Here is a 22,619-nt window from a genome sequence, read left to right as displayed (position 1 = left end):
CCATTTCAGCCCTCTTCCAATGTGCCCAGCTCCAGTGTGTGGTACTCCCTGTGGTCTCCTGCTGAACCAGGCTGCACATCAGATGATATCTTTGGCCCTGATGCTCCTGCAGCCATGGACTGGCATGTGCCAGCATCTCTGTGCCCAGCCCTGTGTTTCTGCTGGGAGCTGGCACCACTGTCTGGAGCAATGGATCTCTCCCGCTCAGTCGTCCCCACACGGCAATGGCAGGGAATTAGGTACCATCCTTCCATGCTTCCCCGTCCCTTCCTCCTTTCCTTGTATTTTTTCCCCCCTACCCCACATTTATTTCTCTCTTGTCCCATGTTACACCAACCACGGCAGGCTCCTGGCACCTGCTCCTACCCTGGCTCATATCTATCCCCTTGGAGCAAGGGCTGCAGCCTCCCCAGAACCAGAGGTCCCCACTAGGCAATTCCAGGGGTCTGGACACCTGCGTGTCTTGAGATGAACTGCCTGGGGAGAGGGAACCTGGAAGTGAGGATGCCATGCACCCAGGGGAAAATTGCTGAGCTGCCAGCAGCCACTGCGGGTCACTGTCCCCCCACACAGGACTGTCATCCATCCATCGCATCCGTCCCTCCCCATGCTCCTCTCTCCCCTCATCTGCTTCCTCTGCCCACCCCTCTGTCTCAAAAGCATCGCATGCGTTCTCCTGCCCAGGGTGCTGCCCCCCAGACATTGACAGGCTTTTCCCAGCCTTGCGAAGTGTGACAGCCCCGCACCAAAGCTTACCTGTTCCTTCCATCACTGATTGTCTGCCAGAGGTGACCCAGGATTCCAGAGGGACTGTTGCCCTTCAGCAATTCCCACCCCGACCACAAGTCCCGGGGCAGATAGCCCTCCCTGCCACTCTCAGGTAGAAACAAGGAGAGGAGAGGACAGCAGGATGTGGCACGGGAGGGACATCATGGTATGTTTGGGAATGGGTCACCCTGGCCCCGCCTGCTCCACTCCTGCAGCCCTACGTGCACTGGAGTGGTGAAGCAGGGCTGCCCCCTCGGGCTGGCCCTCTGCCTTCGTAGCCATCTCAGCACCCCAAGGGGAGACCCAGTAAGTGCACAGAAGCATGGGAGGTCTATAGAGCCTTCCAGGACCCTCCAGCATCCTGTGAGGACAAGGGCAGCATGCTTACTTGTGGGGAGTCAGTGCTTAACCCTAGTGCTTCTAGGGAAGTGGTAGAGGGTGTCAGTCATCATCCTGCTACCAAGGATTGATTTGAGCCCAGTCAGAGTGAGCAACATCCCAAGAGCATCATGAAACAAGCCCAGAAAGGAACTGAGAGAAGTTAAGCATGGGAAAAGGGGAGTTCACCACAGCATTGAGCATTTACAGCCTGAGCACTTTTGTGCCTCCCTTCCCCCTACCCCCCCTTATTTGAGGCAATGCCACACCAATGCAACCAGGCTAACTGCAGCATGGAAAACAGCATCAGCTTTGCTTCACAAGACAGTTTTGCCCTGCAAAGCACAGACCCTACCAGGGATGCTACAGCTGCAGGAGGAGGCAAGGCAGGCTGGCATGCAACCTGGACATCCTTCCCAGCTCTTCATGCTAGCAAAGGGAAGGACAAGCTGGCACCACACCAGGATATGCTGCTCCAGGCACTGTCAGATCTGTAGGGAAGTGGCAGTGCAAGGAAGGGTCCTGGGTCTCTCTCTTCCAGCTGTGCCAGCAGGCTGCCAGCTGTCCAAGTTTGCTCTCCCCACCTTTTCCCCCAGGGATCTGGTAGGACAGCACAGTAGCAGGACAGGGGCAGGGCCTCCCATCCCCTAAGGAAAAGCACAGGCATTCAGATAACAGCTTTATAGGGGAGGGATCTAGGGACTCCTCCAGATACACACAGAGGAATAATTACAAGTTAAATAGGATCCAAACACACATAAGTTAAAGGGTGGCAGGTGCCCTGCAGCCCCCTGCTCCTTCCAGGCACAGTCTGTGTCTGCCAGCAAAGAGACCCCCCACAACACAGCCTGGCCCCTCTCCCCAGCTGGCTCCATTTGCCTTTCACAACACAGAGCCAATCTTCCTCTCTGTGGCACCCATCTCATCCTCCTCTTCTTCCTCGCCCCCCGAGCAAGACGAGTCCGGGCCATAGCTCAGCTCGGAGGTGCTGCAGTGTAGGAAGCCTGAGCCAGGGCTGTGCCCCATGAACTCGGGGCTTTCGGCAGCTTGTCCCTGGGGCTCGCCGGGCAGCAGCTTCTCACAGGTTTTGCTGAGCCCTCGTTGCTTCTCAGCCTCCGCCTGAGCCCCCTGCTCCTTGGCCTTGCGACTCCGCTTCCACTTCATGCGGCGGTTCTGGAACCAGATCTTCACCTGCCAAGGGAAAGCCCCCAGGGGAGAGGATGTACCCTGCCCCATCCTGTCCCCACTCACCCCCTCACCTTCCCTGCAGGGAGGGTCCCCCCAAAACCTCTTCACTGTGGGGCATCCCATGGTGCTACAGATACGTGCTAAGAGGCTGAGGTTGTCACAGGGAGAGGAATAATGGGGGCTGCTGCCTTCCCCCCATCCAGCCTCCAGCCAAGGACATGCACAGGGACATTTTCATTTTAACACCCCCCCCCCCCCCCCCCCCCCGCCCCCAGCATGTTGAGGGATAGGAAGGCTCTGAAACCCAAGCTGGGGGTGCCAGGTAAAAAGAGAAGCAGCAATTCTGGGGTGCCCTTCACAAGAGAAGAGCCTGCAGCCCACCAGGCAGGTCTCTGCCAGAGATGCCCTGGAAGGGGCACTGATAGGAGCAGTGGGGTTGATGGCATCAGCACTGCCCATGACCTTGGCTTCCCCCATGGCAGCTCCATGGTGCTATGCTCCATCCCCCCAGGGCCAAGGTACCTGTGTCTCAGTGAGCATCAGCGACGTGGCCACCTCAAAACGCTTGGGTCTGGACAGATACTTGTTGAGCTTGAACTGGTTCTCTAGCTCCAGGAGCTGTTGGCTGGTGAATGCTGTGCGAGGCCGACGGCACTTCCCCATCAAGCCAGATTGCGGGGCAGCTGTAGAGCAGACAGTGGGTGGGGGTCAGGGGACAGCAGACCTGTAGAGGGACAACCCCTCAGCAAACCCAGGATGAGGAGGAAGGTGAATGTCTCCATCATCTCCCACCCCAATAATGGCTTTATTGCCTGATAGGAACCAGCGAGATATGTTATCAGGCCTCGGTGTACAACTGGGATCAGTGCTGTGACTGAAATTAATTCTCTTTTTTTATTGCTGGGCCGCACAGGTGGCAGCTCAACGGCCAGGGGCTGCGGCAGGGCTGTCCGTGAGCTCCACTATCTCGCCTGCAGCCCTTGAAGGCAGAGCGGCACTGAATCAGCAGGCAGCAGGAACAAAGGGATCTTTGAGAGTCCAGCATGGGGTGGCTGCCGCACTCTGTTTGATCCTTGCTTATCTCCCCTCCACTGGCTTTATTGTCCCCCGGGGTTCAGCTTTTACTGCTTCTCCCAGCACCACAGCGGCAATCAAACCCAGGGGTTTGCAGCTGGGAATAAAGTGCTGGAGCAGCGGGAAGGGGTGTGGGGGAGAATGGGGGGTGGTGGCGGTGGGCATTAATGCGAAAGGTCCTTGGCACGTCCCTGCTGACACATCTTGGGCAGCAAGGTGGAGCATTCTGGCCCCAAAGATGTGCCCTGCTTGACAAGGGCCGCTCCAACTCACCCACTTTGCTGGGCATGGGACACCATTCATGCTATCCCCCCAGATTTCAGCTTTGATCCCAACCTGCCCATCTCCCGAGGTGTCCACTGAGCCCTTCACAAACACAGTGATGACGCATGAGGCAGGAATTTATGAAAGAGGCATTAACTGATCACAACACAGGTTTGATCCCAAGTACCTGGATGCTGGGTGGATCAGAGAGATAGAACACAGGCTGGGCTAGGACTGTGCAAACTCCTCATGGAAGCAGGATAGACACAACCCCTTCTTGTGCCTGTAGCCCCTCAGTGCCAAGAGAGACAGCATGTGGGACCCATCTTAGAGCCACCAGCCAGTTAAACAAGGGACTGACTGAACACACTGTGCCAATGGTTCTGACACACACGATGCATTATTTTGCATATGAAATATATTCAAGGCTAAAACCGAATGAGAGGTTCAAAAGATTTCCAGGACAAAGACAGATGAACGATGTCTCAGCTCTGCAGAGTTCCACAGCTATGTGGGCTCTGACTGGCTGTGGATGCTCTGGCTGTACAAATCCTCAGTTTCCCACAACACAAGACCAAACAGACCTGCAAAGGCTTCCTCTGGCTAAGGAAAGGAGGTGTTATGGGAGCTAGCATCTGCAGGCATGCAGCAGACCAAGCTAACAACCTTTGCAGCTCCTCGGGGAGGGAAAGGCCAGAGATGCATCACAAAGAACTGGAGGGGAAATTCATTCACTCTGCTGGTGGGGGGCACGACACAAAGCAGCCCCAGGCAGTGTCCAGCAGCCCAAGGATTGTGGCTCCCAGTGAGCCTCCTCTGCTGAGACAGGGGGCTGGCTGGAGCATCTGGAGCCCCAGAGTCCCTCCCTGCAACGAGGCTGCACTGTGCAGGCTGGCTGTACCAGGTCAGGGAAGAGTCCCTCTGAGCAGTTCCTCTTTCTGAGCATGGTCTGTAGAGAATGTTTTGGGTAAAGAGAAGGGAAGAGGTTGTGCCCTCTCAGCATCCAGTAATCCGTGAGTTCTGTGTTTTCTGGATCTGGAGGGTCCAGGGGTGAAGAAATATCATATTCCCAGTCTGAACTCCCCACTCCAAAGCAGAGAGCCCAGGGTTCAGCTCCTAGGGCATTGCATCCTGGCTCCACGGAGCACAGAAATCCTTCAGATCACCCTGAAAAGCTCCTCTGTACCTCCTCTAGCAAGGTCATATGTGACCAGACTAAAACCAGATGTGGGAAGAGTAGAGGCACAGAAGTGCCTCACAGAAGAATCTCGATCCTAAAAGCAGTGCAAGTTTGGTCTATCCAGCTTCAGAGGAGCCTGGAAGGCATCTTGCTTTAACACCCTCTCAAGGGACTCACTCTTACCGAGGTAAACTGATGAGGACTGCTTGGTCTAGCAGGGAAAAGAAGAACAGAAAGTTTGTCCAAAAGTCAAATAAATCCAAACAGGATATATCCCAAATAACTACCAATGCAGGGGACTGATTTCTGGAGCATGGTCCCACTGCCAGCCCCAATTTTTCCTTCTCAGTGTCCAATTCAGGTTCAGTGCAGTGTGTCCATTACAAACATTGTACAGAGCCTGACTTCCTTGGAAACCCACCCTGCCTCCTGCCCTAGTGCTGACAAAAAAACCCCCAATCCTCAAATCCCTCTGTGGTGCTGTCATACAGTTTGAGCCACCACCAGTCCAATGCCCAGGGTACAGAGGTGTGGCTGGCCACCTGAACTGTGACCTCCTCTGACCATACACCCCTCAGCAGCTATTATGATCCATCACCACTGCTCCCCACTGCGACTTGTTCACGATTTGGCCTCCACACCAGGTGGGGTAAGCCCAAGCCAATACAGCTGACCTTCAGCCACCCACGGCAGCAGCTTTTCATGGACCTGAATGACCAACATCTTTGGCATCAGCGCTGCTGTTACCTTTCCTAAAGGGCTCTAGCTCCTTTGTGTGGAGAGAGTATGAGGGAAAAGGGTCTGCAGTTTCTCACTGGGAAAAGAGAAAAGGGAGGAGGTAGATGTTGAGACTGAGGGAATGAAGTAGGTTCCAGTTTCCCATGGAAAGAGGAAATTATGCCTTGTGGCTGCTGGTAGCTCCAGCCTGTCCTGCCAGTGTGCCTTGCGGAGTCCTGTCCCTCCCTGTCCTGTGGCAGGCTGCCACATGGATAAAGAATCCTCCCAAGGGGTGCACAGCAAGCATCCCCCCAGGGCTTACCTCCTCCAGTAAGCATCAACTGAGCTATGAACCTATCCCTATCACAATCAGCATCTCATAGAAAGAATTACCCTTTGGGAAGGCTCTCCATCTTATCCAGCTCCTACCAGAAGACCACTGAGTGCCTCAGCATCACACCTTTGCTTGCCAAAGGATTTATTATCTGCTCAGCCACCTCCTCCAGCACTCCATCCAGGATCAGAGCTTGTCTCAACATCCCTTCAGCCTGGCAGGGCTTGGACCCCCTGATGGGTGCCTGGCATCTGGCTGCAGCATCAGTAAATAAATTGGTTGGCCTGGGGCCAGGAATGCCCTCAGAGTCTGTGGCCAGGAGCTCTGCAAGGCAGCTGCCTTCTGGATAATTAGATAAAGCTTATAAAGAATTGTTGGTTTATTTGATACAGTTCCGTTTACTTGATAACAAGGGTAATCCTAGGTTGATATTAACTCACTTGTTTTTAATTTGGTTTGTTTAACTATAGGTCACTTAACTCTGTGGTCTGGCAGATAAAGGAGAGGAAATTAACACCCTGACTGCTTTAGGAGGTGTTTCTCCAGATGTCAGATCTGGAAGGGAGAGAGGTGGTCTCAGCATCAGGGTCATCACCAGAGGCTTTTTCTGACGTGCCAGCAGCCCTGGCCATTATCTGTGGGGCAGCATGTGTAAGGGCACCTTCTACCTCTGCTAGCCCCTTGCTTGCTCCACCATTAAACCTTGATTGCTGCTTGCCAGCTGTTTCCCAGGCCATATTTCTGGCTGACATCAGATCACTGTACACCTGGTGAGCTTTGGAAGGCACTGCTTTTTGAACAAGTTTTATAAGACTTATCCTGCCTGCTCTCCTAGCCCAGCACAGCCCATCAGCAAGCTTTCTGTCATCATGGGCAGGATCTGATCTGGGCTCCAGGCCATGAAGTTAGTGAGTGGGTGATGCAAGGAAGTGGTATGGAAGGAAAGCCATCTAAGCACCGGGTCCCTCAGAGAGGATGCTTTGCTCTTCCTGAGAGTCTACAGCTGTATGTCACTGCTCCACACTCCTACAGCTCTCAGCTGCAGTGGGTCTCTGCACTTGGCTCCCACCACCTCACTGCATTTCCACACTGACAAACAGGGCAAATAAATCACAGCTCCCAGAAAAACTAATAATCATGGCACTCTAGTGCCAAATGCTCTCCCTGGGTGATTCAGGAGGTGCTCAAAGCCCCAGGACAGGGACCCTGGCTGGGGATAGCGGAACCTGGGCAGGCAGCATCTCTGCTGTCTGCAGCAAGGGCACGCCTGCTCCTGCACCCAGGCCTTCCACAACCCTCTGACTCCGCATTGCAGCAGAGGCAGCCAGGCACTGCATGCAGCTCTGCACAGGCAGCTAGCGAGGGAGGCACGGCACCCGCCTGCCCTGCAGCAGGGGCACTGCTCTGAGCAAGCCCAGCACCCAAGCCCAGGCCAGGTTCCTAAAGGTACATCTCCCTGGCATCCTACCTCCCCACACACAGGTGGTAACAGGGAGAATGTGTGCAATGCATACCCACAGAGCCTGCAGTTCATGGGCTGTCCTGCTGCTTCCCCACCCTGACTGTCCCCAGGAGATGAAACCGGACCACACCTGCAAAACAGCTCTACACATGCACCCAAAGAAGGAATTTATTCCAGAATTTAGTCCTGGAACTCCCTATAAATAAATCTCAAGGGTGATCTCCCCATGGAATGATCTCCCCATGGAATGATCCATAATATGTCCTAGGAGGCTTTCAGGTTCATCAGGTTACAGCCATCTGTCCACTGCTCCTGGAAGAGCTAAACATGACTGGCACCAGCAGCATTGACACTTGTACTCAGTCACTCTGGGCACTTCAGCCAGGCAGGTCCATCCGTCTGTCTAGGCTGAGTGGTGGGACAGGGACTCCCACAAACTACAGGCAGCCCAGGAGCCCTGTGCCAACACTGGGAGACTCCTGCCCAGCCCCCCACTCTCCTCAGAGAGATGAGGAAGGGTTGTGGAGGCAGCACATCCTAGGCAGGTGCGCTTTCCTGCCCCTGCCTACACACACCACTGTCCCTGTCCCAACACCATGGCTAGCACCGTGGGGCAATATGAGCCGAGACACAGCCATGACATGCAGCTGGGGCCAGTCCTGGTTAACTACAAGGAGAAGGCACACTACAAAGGAACCTGATTTCAGAGCCTCACTGAGCCCGCAAGAGCAAGGGCTGAAGACACACTTGTGAACCCTAAGGTTACCAATGGACAGAAATAAGGATCTGGAGACGGATGAGGTTCTGTCCTGGACAGCAGAAGAATTGCTAAAGTATTTGACAGGACACTCTGGACAAAAAGAATCCCCACTGCAAAGGGCTCCCCAGAGCCGGGAACAAACACATTGTAGTAAGGACATGGACTGAGGCAGCGGTCACCCTGATTAAAAAATTTACAGCTTTGGCAGCTTTTGCTGCATCCTTGTTACACCTCCACATGTCTACCCTGCTTTGGGCTCTCCAGAACCCAGGTAAGTAATACTTGGGTCAGAAACTGCTTTTCCTCCCTCTGAGCTTCCATAGGAGCCCTGTTCAGTGTTTTCCACAAGACCCATTGACATTCTGGTCCAGTGCATTCTGCAGAGCTCCCTCACAAGTTGTTCTCAGGCCCATAATTTGGGATTTGTTTCCTTTTTATGAGGTTTTGGATAAAACCAGCTATGGAGAAGATCCTGCTTTTGAGAGGAATGGGGCTGATGTACAAATACCTCTACATTATCCCAGCCAGAAGCTCCGCTCAGGGCCACAGGATCAGATGCAGTGGAGCATTCCCACTCCGGTGAAACACAACCCTGTATGAAGCTATCAGGATGCTGAGATACACCAACACACTGAGACCCTTCAAGGATAACATGGCCTCTGCAGAGGAGCAGGAAGATGTTTCATCCCCTAACTAATAAAGAATTCTTTTTTCTTGTCTTAGTGACACGTTTGAGGAGTGCACATAGCACTGGAGGCTTATTCTGAACCTCGAGATTCACAGACAGACCTTTCCTAAAGTCTACGGAAAGCCAGGTAAAGGGAGACAGCATGGAGAAAAAACCAGCCTGTTTCCCTTTAACCTGACCAGGAATAGTTTGAGGTAGGAGTAATAAATTGAATTTTTCAAGTTAATTATCTATATTTTTTGCACTATTATTTATCCAGCCTTTTCTTACTATTATTATTTTGGAAATGGGCTCCCAGCTTTTTAAGGCACTATGCTCAGCTAACAAATCTGGATTTTCTGACGGGGCTTTATTAATCAGTCACTCTTAGTTTAATGCCCATCTTTGCACTGACCAGCACAGGGCAGGGTCCAGGTCACACTGCCGGGGGTGCCAGTCCCCAGCGGGACAAGTGCCTGAAGTCAATTCTTGTTCTATCTGTGCCCTGCAGGACCCTTCACAGCCGTGGCCCATCACAGCAGTGCGGGATCCCGTGCCTGCCCGTAGCCCTGGTGGTGCCCACTAGGAGGGAGTGGGGCAGGGCTGGAGCCGAGCACGCTGTCAGGCCGCCCGGTTCCCGCAGCTGCCGCCAGCAATGAACTCACCGGGCCCTCACCCCCACGAGCCGAGCGCGACGCTGGGCAGGACCCGGAGCCCCGGCCCGTCCCTGCACGGGGCTCGATCCGGCCGCGCATCCAGCAGGACTCGGGCGGGTTCGTTCCCAGCCGCACCGGGAGGGGTTCATTCGTTTCCCGGTGCAGGTTTTTGCCACCGTCTCTTTATTTTCGTTTCCTTCCCGCCCCGCAGGAGCCCAACGAGTCCGCGGCGCCGTGCGGGGCCAGCAGCCTGGGTCGGCGCGGTTCGGCTCTGCCGGCAGCGGCACAGGCAGTGCTTCTCGGGGCTGTTCCGGAACACCGGGCCGGCGTAAGGCGAGACTTTGCCCTTCGGATCGGTTCCCCAGGGCCTCGCAGCCTTCGGAGGTCTCCGGAGGGCGAGTCAGGTCCCCCCCAGCAGTGGGACACCGCCCAGCCCCCAACCCTGCCGGGCTGGGAAACAGGTCTGGGTACAGGACGAGCCACGCATCGGGGTCAGCCCGGAGGGCTCAGTGTCCCTGCGGGCTCCCGACCCGAACCACCGGAGGGCCCCGAAGGGGCGGGTTCGGGAAACCTCAGTCCCGGGTTGTCGAAGGGACCTGCACCCTGCTGTGCCGGCGGACGCTCCCGGGGGTTGCGAGGGCCCAGAGCCGTGTTCCGCCTGGCGGGAGAGTCGGTCCCCGGGTCACTCACCGTTGAAGTCGGAGAGCCTCGGCACCAGCATCCCGGCTCGGATCCAGTGCTCCAGCGGGAAGGAGCCGGCCACGGCCGCCTTCAGGTGCTCTGCGCCGGGCGGCGGCAGGTGCGGGATGCCGGTGTAGGCGAACGCGGGGTGCTGGCCCCCCAGGCTTGGGAGCGGGTACACGGCGGGCGGGTAGAGGGCCGGCAGGGCGCCGAGCCCGGGGCCAGAGAGATGCAGCAAGCCGGGCTTGGGGACGAAGCCGGCCGGGGCGAGGGGCGCGGCGGCCGGGGGCGCCCGCGGCGAGGGGGTGTCGGAGCGCCCGGCGGGGCCGGGGCTCGCCGCGGGGCTCCCGGGGCTCAGCCCCGGCGGGGAGGCGCTCCGCGCCGGCTCTTCAGCCAGGAGCGCTTCAATGCGGAAGTTTTGGGACTTCTCCATGGGCTTGTGCATGGCCCTGCCGCGTGCAGAGCCGTCGAGCCCCCCAGCGCCCCACCGCTCCCCTGCCAGGGCACAGCCCGGCCGGCCAGCCCCGGGCCAGCCCCGGCACCGGCGGGCATTCACCCGCGGGGCCGCGCCGCGCTCAGCGGGGCTGCCCTCGAGGGCAGCCCTCCTCTCCGCTCCGCCTCCCGGGCACTCGCTCGCCCGACGGCACGGGGTGGGTTTTAACCCCCCCTCCACCTGCCCCAGCTCCCCATTGGCTCCGCTCCGGCCCCCCGCCCCGCCGCCCTCCCCACCGGCCGCCCTCCTCCGGCTTCCTCAGCCCCCGGACACAGCAGGGGCACACGCCAAGGGCTGACCCGGGCTACTCTGCCCCTTCCCCAGCCCATCCACACCCAGAGGTCCCCCCAGCCTGCAGGACCCACTGCCCAGGGCGCTAAGCCCATCATCCTGATCCAGAGCCCCATGGCAGGGAAGGTCTATGGTTGCAGTGACTGGAGGAGATCTGGAGAGACTAGACAGACTTCAGCAGATGTAGTCAAAGCCCTGCTGGGCTCCAGTGCTGCCCTGGCACCGTGGAGCCCCTAGGCACTTGGAGGGCAGAGTGCTTAGCTGGGAGGGCAGGAGAGGCACTCACTCACCAGCAGGCTCCTCTGCATCCTGTGCACCAGGGATCACCACCTTTGCCCGCCTGTGCTGTTTCCCATTGCATCACTGTGATCCAGGGAGATCAGTGGACCTGAGCTGGACACACACAAGACCACCACACTCCATCACCCATGTCTGTCCAAGATGCCAACACAGCAGGTGCATACAGGCAGATTGTTACTTATTTGCCTGATCTTACCTTTCCTAAACAATACACAGCTTGGAGAATGACACCTGGGAAGGATAGAGTGGAAAGCCTTGGCTATTCTGGGAACGGTGGGTAAGCAGGAGCAGAGCTGGTCCAGATCCCCTGGCACTGGCCTTCAGGGAGAGGCAAAGTGCATGTGAGTGCTTTAGGGATCTCTGCCATTAAGGGTCTGCACCTATGTGTCTCTGGGTCCCACTTTTTTGTGTCCTTCTGACACAGTCAGACAAGCCTCTGCTTTTTAGTGCCCTGTGGTGGGTCCTGCTCTTTGGATGGGAAGTAAGGCAGCTGTTATTGCCCTGCCTAAATGTAATAATGGCTGAAGGAAGTTCCTGTCCCTGTCTTTCTTCTCCCTTCTGCATTTCCAGCACTGCTCTATTCACTGAGCAAGAGATAGTCCACCCCACTGTATCCTGTGCATCACAGAGGCTGCAAGCAGATGCCCAAAGAGGAGAAACACTGAGGAAGGCCTCATATGCCCCTGCCTTCTATGCTTTCTCTGCTCAGTAACTCTAGGGACTTCTCTTACCATCACCAGTAGAGTCTGGTATGGAGCCTGCTGACCTCCCTGCACACACATCCCTGCGGAACAGAGCTGCAAAGGTCCCGTGTGTGCAAAAATTTCCTGCACCAAACAGCATCACTGGGTGGCCCGAAATCCTTCTGTGGGAAGAGACACACAATAGCCCTTTTCCAGATGCCTCCCTGGGAGACAGAGGGGCAGGAATTAGCCCCATGGAAAGCTCAGAGCTGGATTTGCTCAGAAGGGGATTTGGGGTGGATGTCACCCCACAGTAATACACCTGACTTGGCCAGAAGGTACTGAGGGTGGAACAGTGTTCCTTTCCACCTCAGCTCAGCTGTGCCTACTGCTCCAACCTCTCTACCATCAGGGAAGCTGTAGGGCTCCTCTCCTCTCCCCCCAGTCCATCCCCCTCTGCTTTCCCAGGACACAAGCCAATGTCCCCACAAGCAAAAGGACACCAAGCACTCTCTCCCCCCATGTAAATTGCCAGCACAGCCAAGCAGCAGGCACAGACGGGACAAGACCTGGGGAAGAATGGAGCAGACAGACTCCCAAACACAGGGAGAAACTACAAGAAATATCCAGGGAGCAGAGAGCACAGTGAAGGTAGGACAACTCTTCTGCTGCAGACCAATAGCCTACAGGGCAAGGGGGGAGCACCACATCCTTATCTGAGCACTCAGGACTGACTTCAAGGATTGCAGTGGTTTGTTAGCTCTGTACAGGGAATGTGCCTTGAGACCTGGAGAAGAGACTGGAGAACAACAGAGAAATCACTGCCTCAGTCACCACCATGGAGTAACAGACAGCCCAGGAAAGCCCAGGTAACTCCTGGCGAGCCCTGACACTGTGACTGTACCCAGTGTAGCCCAGGCAGTGGGAGCAGGGCTTGAATGAGAGATCTGGGACAGCAGTGGGTCACAGCCTTACCATCCTCATGGAAGTCCCCTGCACTACCCAAGGAGGTTTTCCAAAGACAAGCAACTCCCCCAAGGATCAGCAGCCCATGCTAGTGCCTAATTCACTGATGCCGGTGTGATGCAAGTACAACCAGCCAAGCTGGAGCCTTTGAATTGCACAAACAAGAAAACATCACTGACAGAGCCATAAAATCTGTGTGGAAATATCCAAATACAGAAATCTAGGAAAATCATGGAGGGATGATGAGTGGAGACACTTGGACCAGACCCTGAGACCCTGCAAGAGGTGCAGCTGGCACACAGCCCATGCCATGCAAGGCAGAGAGATGGAGTCCAAGGCTGTGTGCAGAAGAGCTGGGCTAGGTGGTGGACAGCAGAAGGGGCAGGACGCAAGGCAGTGATAGATGCCAGGGTGCTGATGAGTTCACAGTCTTCAGGGTCGTTAATCAGATCAGAGCTGGATTAAGGTGCCCAAGGTCTGATTAGCTTCATTTCCCGCCTCAGGAAGGAGGGAACTCTCTTTCCCATCCATCAGGTCCTCCAGTGACAGCTCACCTGGTTGCTAACTAAATCAGAGGACTGTAATAAGTGAATGCGACTGTGGCCTGGCCCCTCACCTCTGCCCAGCATCCTTCCTGCACAGGAGGGTCTAAGGCAACCCTGAGCATCAGCCACAAGTGGCAGACACCAAGATACCAGCCAGAAGAAGAGCTCATTCCCCCAGTTTGAGGGTTCAGGGCACTATGGACAGAAACTCTCCCAGGAAACCACCCTAGTTCAGGATGAGGTGGAGTTTAGGGGAGATGTTCCTAGTCAGCATCATATTGCTCCCAGTCCCCCCACAGCTCCCCTGTGCTGAAACCCACCCCATCAACATCTCCATTTGTCCCCTGCCTGATGCACCTTGTATTCAGTGTGCCTTAAAGGTACCTCCACTTTTAACCACTTAGACTATTTCTGTCCAGGAAGTGCAGACCAGCAAGAGGTCCATGCTGCCCAGGAAGCAGTAAAATTCCTCAGCTCCCTCACCTCTCTGGGGCAGACCCTGATCACAGCATCCCACGCTGGGCAGTGGGCATCACTAGGAGTGTTCACACAGCCCAGAGCTTCCTGGGATTCTTTCATTTGCCTAGGTATTTTGGGGGGATTTTCTGGATGTGCCTCAGCTGGACATTCAGAGCTCAGTCCTCCTTCAGTCACCTGAGAGCAGCAGTCACAGCAGCACCCCTGCAGGTACACATAAGCCCTGCAAAGCCTTCTACTGCTGACGGGAAGGTGTACAGCTGGCCAACTGGAGCTCTTTACTGTGTCCATAGCCCCAAATGGATTGACTCCATTGTGACTCCCATGCATGTAATGTCAAGAACCAGGAGTAAAACTAGAAGGGCAAACTCCCGCATGGCCACCAAAGATACCCGGGTCTGGTGTACACAAGTTTTCAGCAGCTGTAGAGTCCCGCAACACTACCAACAGCACTTCACATACTTCCCTAATTTGTTGCCAGCAGTACCTGAGCCCTCAGAAACAAGCCATGGGAGTCACAGGTAGTATTTGAGAGCACAGTTCAGTTTTACAGCCCCACTGCTTCCGCAGTATCACCTTGGGAAGCAACGTAATGTCCCTCAGCAAATCCAACTGCCCCAAGATCAAAGCCGAAGGTGCCGAGGAAAATCTGTACCCTGATAAAAAAATTCCCGACTGGGACCAGACTTCCATTTTCCCAGGATCGAGTCTTCATCCCAGACATAATGTATGACTTGACCCGTGCTGGGGTGTCTTGATTTTCACCTAACCTTCAATTTTGGCCTTTCCTAGATGAACAATTTAGCACCAGGTCCTTCTGTCAACTTTGGGTCACCTCCTGCCTTGAGTCAATAGAAGTTACCTTTGACACAGAGACTGTGCAGGAACCACTGCTTAGCCCATCCCAGAGAGGGGAGAGAAACCCTGATTTCTAACCAGGCCATTTAGGCTTTTAAGTGTTGAAAGAGCTCCCAGTCTCCAGGATGGCTGTACCTGTTTGCTAAGCATTAACTACTCACCAGGTCACAGCCCCCAGAGCTTTCCACATTTAGAAATTACTTCTCTGTAAGAAACCCACAGTGTGTCAACCTTGTTTAAAGCATCTCTGAAGAAGCAGAGATCTTGCTGCTCTGGACCTGGTGTCTCAGGTCATCTTGCACCATTCCAAAGTCCGTAGCCAGCTACTGGAGAAATACAGCCTGGAGTCACCACCGGTGCTGTGAGACAGGATGTAAGCCTGCCTAGAAACGTTTTCCTAGCTCTTCCCCCTTGAGAGAGGCTGTAGAATCATCCCACTTTCATCCCTGAGCAGGCTGAGCCCCTGGTAAGAAGTGCTAGGTGTAAAAGCCCCTTTTGGGGTGTCACAGGTTTTGTGGGAGCCCTGACTATTGCCCACAGCAGGATGTTGCCCTTCCCCTGTCCCTTACAGGCAGGCCACCCACTATCTCCAGAGTCTGGGAAGCCACAGGCGGCTGGTGGGGAAGGTAAATAAACTGCCAGCCCAGGGATGATTTGTGGCTAAATGAACAGTTGAAGTCACCTGTGAGTGCCTTGGGGCTGTTAACCAACCAGACAATAGGTCTTAATCAACCCTGCAGCGGTGGGAGCTGAGTCTACCTTGTGTCAGATCTGGCACAGCCAGTTCCAAGGTCCCAGGTTGCTTGGGGGCTGTCCCCTCTGCAGAAGCATTGGTAGAGGTATCCACACTGCTGCCATGGGAGCAGAGCAGCTGCCTGCAGAAATGGGCTTCTCATCTGTCTTTAGGGGACTGCCCCTGCTCTGACGGTGACAGCGGACAAGTCAATGAAGCCACTTCCCTGCCTGCTTCCAAGCTCCTGTGCTCAGTCACTGCCACACTCTGTCCCTGCCTGGACCCCCTCTCATGTGGGTTGGCCTGATCCTACCCACCCCTGAGACTTCCAAGGCAGCCACAGGCTCCTGAGGGTTTCTTCATCCTGGCACATCAGCCGCTCAGTCCAACAGGTGGGGATCTGTCCTGGAACGCAAGTCCCCGTGCCTCCATCCCCCTGCCCACCGTACCCAACCTCCACCCTCCCTCTGCACGGAGCGCCAGGTAGCAGCCCCCAGCGAAGGGGTTAACAGGCAAAGCAAACACGGCTCAGTCCCTCCCAGACAGACCTCCTGCAGGGATTTCTGGGCAGCTGTTTATTTAGCCAAGCAATTCCTCAAATAAGCAGCCTCATCTCTGATGGTACATGGCAAGGCTGAGCAGAAAAACGTGTTAATAGCTCCCACTCCGGAGCAGGGGAATAGCAAGCCAGCATAGAAAGGCTGGCAGGGCAGAGAGGGTGCCTGCCCCAGCAGAAATAGCCAGGGCAGCTCTGGCATGTCACAGCTGATCCCACTGCACTGCCCAGGGCTGGGGCACCAGCATCCTTTAGCATCAGCCATAGGGCTGCAGGGGACGGGCAGGGGATGCCCTAGGGCTGTTAGCTTCCTGGGATTCAGCAATGCACTGCAAAGGTGCTCAAGTGTGGAGACAGAGGGCTTACCCCCTGTAAACACATGGGGATGGAGTGACACATCCACACATGGATCTGGAGTGACAGGGACACGGTCAGCTCAGATCTATTTCTTACAAGGACTCAGATTATAACCACTACATTTCCAGTCCTGTTAGCCCCTCACTGCTCTGAAACACCTGATCCTGAAACACTGAGCCCACAGCATCCACACAGAGATCTCCTTCATTCTCTTGCCCCCAAATGAAGTAGCAGCACCTCAGCTCATCCTTAGTGTCTGTCCTCACCCCAGGTCAAGTGTTTTGGGGGGAGATACAAACAAGCCAGCATCTTCCACAGCTCAGCATCATCCAGGAAAGCAGGGAAGTGACTGAATGCACAGTGTCCCTCCTGCTACTTCCCCATGCCCCCACTCCCACAGCCCTTGCCCAGCACAGCTCTCCAGCACATTGTATCCGGTGTCACACATCTCTGGCACAGCCAGGCTCACCTTCCCCCTGGCACCACTATTGCTGGGCACACAGGAGGATCCCCCAGCTCTGATTTTTTCCCGTCACCTCCACAGTCTTCTGTTTTGGCTTCACTGGGTCTTGTTCCAAAGCCAGAGCTGCTGCCTGTGGGGGGACAGAGCCAGGTTTCGACTCTGGGGGTGAAGGAGTGAGGGGGAGTGACACCCTCACACACACCACTTCCCCCACAAACACAGCCTCACCTCTTCCCTGTTAATGGCCTTTCCATGGAGTCAGCACCTAACCTGCTCCCGGGGTGACAGGATAAATCAGCTGCTCCTCCCAGGACCTTGGGCTCTAATTAATGTCAGCTCATTAACAAGATAACGACCATTTATTACCCTGTCTCCCTGGCTGCTGATTAACGCTTTCCCAAAGTGGGGGCAGGGGGTGGTGATGCCATGGGACAGGAATGGTGGGAGACAGTGACGTCTCTGCAGTGAGACCCAGGGACACCAGGGAGAGGGAGATGAAGGCATAGGCAAGCAGGGCTGCAGAAGAGCCTGAGTGAGGAGTGGATGGGAAAAGGGGGAGTGTCTTTCCCTACGAGTATGGCAAGGGCTCACTGCAAAAAAACCTTGAAGGAACTACCAAGAGTTGCGGGCTCCCTCTGGATTGTCACTGTCACATCCCTGTGCCTCAAGTGTCCCTACCCCAGCCCCATGGGGGACAGTGTGGATGAGACCTAGAGCTCAGCACAAAGCCCCTGCACAACTCTGGTCCTCAGTCCCTGTTTTGAGAAGGTGCCACACAGACTAGGCAGTGGAAAGACACCAGTGTGTCCGTCCCTGCCTCCAGAGTCGGAAGCAGCCCCAGCTTCATGTTCGGGTACTGTCTATGCCACAGAGCCATGGGGCAGGATAATTTCTCCTGGGGCAAGAGGAAGCCTTTGACATGCCCTTGACCAGGGCCTGGGTACGGAGTGCGGGAGCAAAGGCGCTGGGGCGGGCATGGTGTCCCCGCCCAGCAGTCCAGCACCAGGCTGGGGGGGCTAATGCTCTCCATACATCAATCACGCTGCTCGGTGGCTCCCTATTAGCGGGAGCAGGGGCTGGTTAATCAGGCTGAGGGCTTCGGCTCGTTAAGCTGACACCTCCGTTGTGAGAGTGAGACATGGGGGCAAGCAAGGTGCCACTTATTTATTTTCTTCTTTCCCAGGGAATATATTAAACAAATTAAATTCCCGGAGTGTTGGGTCAGCACAGCCGGCTCTGCGCCTGTCCCAGCTCCACCTCACTCAGCGATGGGGAGGGGACTATGCTGCCCAGCCAGCAGCAAGCTCGGACACTGCTGCAGGGCCCTGCCTCTGCCGTGCCTCCCCAGCTCCCTGCAGTCAGACACAGGCCCCGTAATCCCCCTGTTTCACTCCGTGGGCTGTGCTGCAATCATGACTGCTTGGCAGTGCTGAGGATGGCTGGGAGGGCAGATCTTGCAGGAAATGTAGTCCACGATTTCATACGGCAAGTCCCCTGGGAACCCGCCTGCTGTCCCTGAGTGGGCTTCCTTGGCCCCACAGGGAGTGGAGCTGTGACACGGCCCTAACTGCTTTTGGGGCAGCTTGCAATGCTCCCTGCTCCACGTAGAACCAGGGGCTGATTTCAGTCACAGCACCAAGTCGTCTTTGCACTCTGGTAATAGGGACATCTCCGTTAGTGGCAGGCTGACACTGGAAGGTCTCTCTGCAAGAGGGAGAGCTAGGAGGGAGTGCACTTGTTCTCTCCATCACAGGTCTGCAGGAGCTGGGCATTTAGAAAAAAATACTGTGTATCCCAAGGACAGCTTTATGCCATAAGCATTACCCTCATTGGTGTTGGCCTTAAATTATACAAAGACATGAGAACAAGAGCCTTTGTTGAAGCAATCCCCTACACTGGGCCCTTTGCCTGCTTTGGCATCAGTCACCCCTTCACAGTCAAGTGCTGCTCCTGCTCAAATTCCCTGAGGGTTGGGATGCTGTTTCCTTGCTGCTGGGCTGCTCTGCTCCATCCCAGCACCGGCTGTGTTTCAGCTCTACTCCAGTTAGGTGACAGGGATGGATGGAAAACTCACAGCAAATTAGTCATTAGTCCCTGGAGTTGTTTATTTATTGACCATTTGCAACTCTTCCCTCCATCACCATCTTTTCCCTCCCTATTTTTCCAGCAAAGTCAGTGGCAGCCTCTCCTGCTCCTCTGTCCCACCCCATCCCATCCTGTCATCCCCATCTTTTACATCAGTCCCTTCTACCTAACCTCAGTCCTTCAAGTGCCTCTGATTTCAGGAATGGACCCACCTTTTGCTGGTGGAAGGGTGACTCCCTGGAGGTTAGTAAAGAATTAGAAATAATTTAATTTACCTCCCTGTTCGGGTGCTTTGATGAGCTGAAAGGCCCCTTGTCAGGAAGCGAATCCATCTTCCTCCAGCCTTACATCAAATTTCATTCACTAATTAGAAACTCCTGCCCTAGACCATGCTGCCCCCACCCCGGCCACCCCTTCTCCCCACCAGCACCATTATGAAAATAAATTGTTCCATTAGCTGCATTGTTGTGGCTGTGGGGCCCAGCGCTGGGAGTTATTAGAGCAGGAGGGAGGGCGTTGGATTAAGACAAATGATTTATTACGGAAAAGGACCCTGATTAGATTCTTACTTGTCCCCAGCATGTGGGCGCATACTCACACACCCCCCACCCCAGTCCCCCCCAGGGCACCACACAGCCACTCGTGGAAGCCCGTGCTGGATGGCGGTGGCATTTCTCCTGGGGCTGTATCCTGCTCGCTGCTCTCACAGGGCTGGGAGCCCCCATCTCATACTGGGACACGAAGTAGCAATTGATGCCAGCTGCCCCCTGCATTGTCCCCAGGTACCCCTGCCTGCCTCTCACTTGTTTGGAGGGTGGGGACCACTGGCATCACCCCCAGCTCTGCCAATTCTGCAGCAGGAACCCACTGTGGGTACTGAGTGTGTCCTGGTGACTGGGGAGGGGGTAAGGGAAGGGAAAGGGTGGTGTTGATGCGTTAGCTCTGTACCCCACACTGTGGGAGCAGGAGCTGAGGGTGCCTCACCAGCAGGAGGGTTGGCAAGGCTCACCTTGTGTGGTGGGACAGGTTGTCAGCCTCCTCCATGGCTCCAGAGTACTCTCTGCACCTGGCAGATGTGGGGTGGGTATGGCTGCAGGGATGGGTATGGCTGCAGAGGTGGGCACTACCATAGGGTGCCCATGTCCTGTTGTCCTCACACTGCCTTGCTGTCGCTATAGGCCAAGTGCACGTACCCCCCAGCTTGTTCCTGGAGGGGACAGAGATCAGGGACACAGGGATATCTGGGTGCTCCTGGAATATAAAGGATACAAGCTGGAAAGAGAGTAATTTGTGGCACTGGATGGCGGTTCTGAGATCTGGTGGGTGTCTGGTGGGTGTCTAGTGCGGTGGTGGGCAGGTGTCTGTCCAGGGGATAAAAGTATGTGTAGTGGGGGGATGCGTACTGTCATAAATCATTTGTCTGTCTGTTTGCGGTGTTCATCCAGGCACAGCAGGCTCTGGTTGACTCCCGGAGGCTGTTGCCTGCTAAAACACCTCCAATCCCCGCCCGGGAGAAGCTGCCACGCGCAGGCAGAGGGGCTCTGCAGCACCGGCAGTGCGGGGATGTTCCCAACGTTGCTCTCACACGGGTGCCACGGTTGAGAGAGGGGCAAGAGGTGGGGGGGCTCGGGACAGAGGGGGAGATGGAGGAGGAGTTCGGGGTGCGGGATGGGCTCAGCAGCACACACCACGACCCCCCTCCCCGGAGCTCCGTGGGCTCGGGGACACCCCCCCCCCCCCCAACCATAACAGCGCTGCAGAGAGCGGGGTCCTGCCCCTGCTCCCGGAGCAGCAGCATTCCGAAAAGCCATCAAGTTTAATTAGGCTAATGCAAGTGAGAGCGGGAGGCTGGTACCGACTGCCTCTGCGGGCACCTGCGGGCGGGCAGCGTGCAGGGCTCAGCCGGGCTGGGCAGCTTCTCCCGGGATTTTTGGTGGGCGGCTATGGGTCGGTCAGCCCTCGCTGGGAGGAGGGTTCCTGCAACCTGCTGTACCGATGTCCTCAGGCACAGATATTTTGGGGTGACCCCCCCCACCACTCCCCAGTCACGTCACAGCCCGGGCCATGGGGACCTCATTGGACCCGGAGCTCAGGGACGATGGGCACACACCACGGCCGTGCCCAGAGACATTGCCGCTCTGCAGGGCAGGTTTGGCCTTGGACACCGGTAGGATCCCACCCTGCTGTCGTCCTCGTGCCACTCAAAACTGCCACAAACGGGATTCTTTCAAGAGGCTCCGCTCCCACTGCCTAAGCCCCAGTGCTCCCCTGGCGCTCCGTTGCCGGGACCCCAGCACCCAGCGGGCCAGCCGGGAGCGAGCTTGGCTGGCGCTGCCACGGCAGAAGGCCGTGGGGCGAGGGGACAGACGGGAGAGGCGGGGACGGGGACCATGTCCCCCGTTGTTAACAGCGCCGGACCCTGTAGCCTTTTCAAGGCTCTGAATAGGGGGTGGTACCTCTCTTCTGCTGAATTAGCGGCCGGGGGTTGTTGGAGTTGGTTTAATACGCTCAGACATGGTTGGAGGGATGGGGAGGGGACGCGCTATCCCAGATGGGAACATGTGGGGGTGTCTCCTGTCGCCACATGCCCTTCCTCTCCCTCCCACCCACCATTCATATGGTAACGAGGACAAATTGATGGAGAGACATCCATTGTGGGACCCTCCAGCCCGGCCCTTCTGCCGGCCACCCACCAGCATCCCCATCCATCACCGCCCATCTGGGACCCTGCTGGGACCACCCCTTGCCTGGGACTGGCATGCTGGGAGATGGGACTGCTTCAGGTGCCCACGGGCAGTGGGGCAGCTCCCAGGCTGTCCTGGTTCTCCTGGGGCTGAGTGACAAGATAGGGGATGACATCCAGGCAAGGAAGAGACCCCCGTAAGTCCTGTCTGTCAGCTGGACATCATTTCGTCCTCAAGATTCTTTACATGAGGGGTTATAGAGCTATGGGGGAGTTAACAGAGCTTCAGAAAGACCCCAGCATCTTACTCACGGGTGTTTCCCCTTCCTCTCACTGCCCTGAAGCCAGCTCAGAACCAGGCCCTCCCTGCTTTCCCTGCCTCCACCCCAAAGCAGCCGCCACATACCCTGCAGCATCCCCCGAATGGGGCAAAGAATTCTTCCCCCACACTCACTGATTCCCTAAAAACCTGGACCTGGAGATGGTCTCCCCCAGCGGTCACCCCAAAGAGCGTATCCTCTCCTCATGCATCCCCTGCCTCTGGCTCCCCCTGCCTGCGACAATAGCCTGATTGAAATTTCACTCCATAAAGCACCTCTCGAAAGCCTGACCCCGCGGCCCCCTCGGGGACCAATTTGTCCTTCTCTGTAATAAGAACCTAATTAAATTAGCTCTGCCGCCTTGCAGAGCCCTTAAATTAGCCCGGTGATGAGGGCCCTCGCTGACAGCCTGCTGCCGAATTGCTTCACACTTGCCATGCTGTGGGGCCCAGGGAAAGCCCTAGGAAGATCCTGATCCCAGCACGGCCCAGGAGACCACGGCGGGGCAGCTTGGAGATGGGGCAGGGTGCGTACAGAGAGGTGTGTGGGTGGGACAGGTATGGGGAGGCTGTGTGGGGTGCTGGCTGGTGGACTCTCCTTCTGCTGCCATGGGGATGGAGTAGAGGGGCGAGAGGGCTGACAAAGGGTGAGGGACAGCACTGACTGGCACTAGTGACATT

General features: G+C 56.1%; 1 protein-coding gene across 1 annotated transcript; it reads right to left on the bottom strand.

Moving 5' to 3' along the window:
• Positions 1 to 2,028: 2,028 nt before the first annotated feature.
• LOC309574931 (uncharacterized protein) lies at positions 2,029 to 10,574 on the bottom strand (the record flags this gene model as incomplete). Its single annotated transcript, XM_082284950.1, has 3 exons — positions 2,029 to 2,337; positions 2,857 to 3,017; positions 10,139 to 10,574. The coding sequence occupies 3 exons, from the start codon at positions 10,572 to 10,574 to the stop codon at positions 2,029 to 2,031; spliced, it is 906 nt and encodes a 301-aa protein (XP_082141076.1).
• Positions 10,575 to 22,619: the final 12,045 nt, after the last annotated feature.

Source organism: Coloeus monedula (genome assembly GCF_965178545.1).
Source record: "Coloeus monedula genome assembly, chromosome: 7".
Taxonomy (NCBI): domain Eukaryota; kingdom Metazoa; phylum Chordata; class Aves; order Passeriformes; family Corvidae; genus Coloeus; species Coloeus monedula.
Note: the sequence above shows the minus strand (reverse complement) of the source record. Positions and strands in the feature narration are given on the sequence as shown.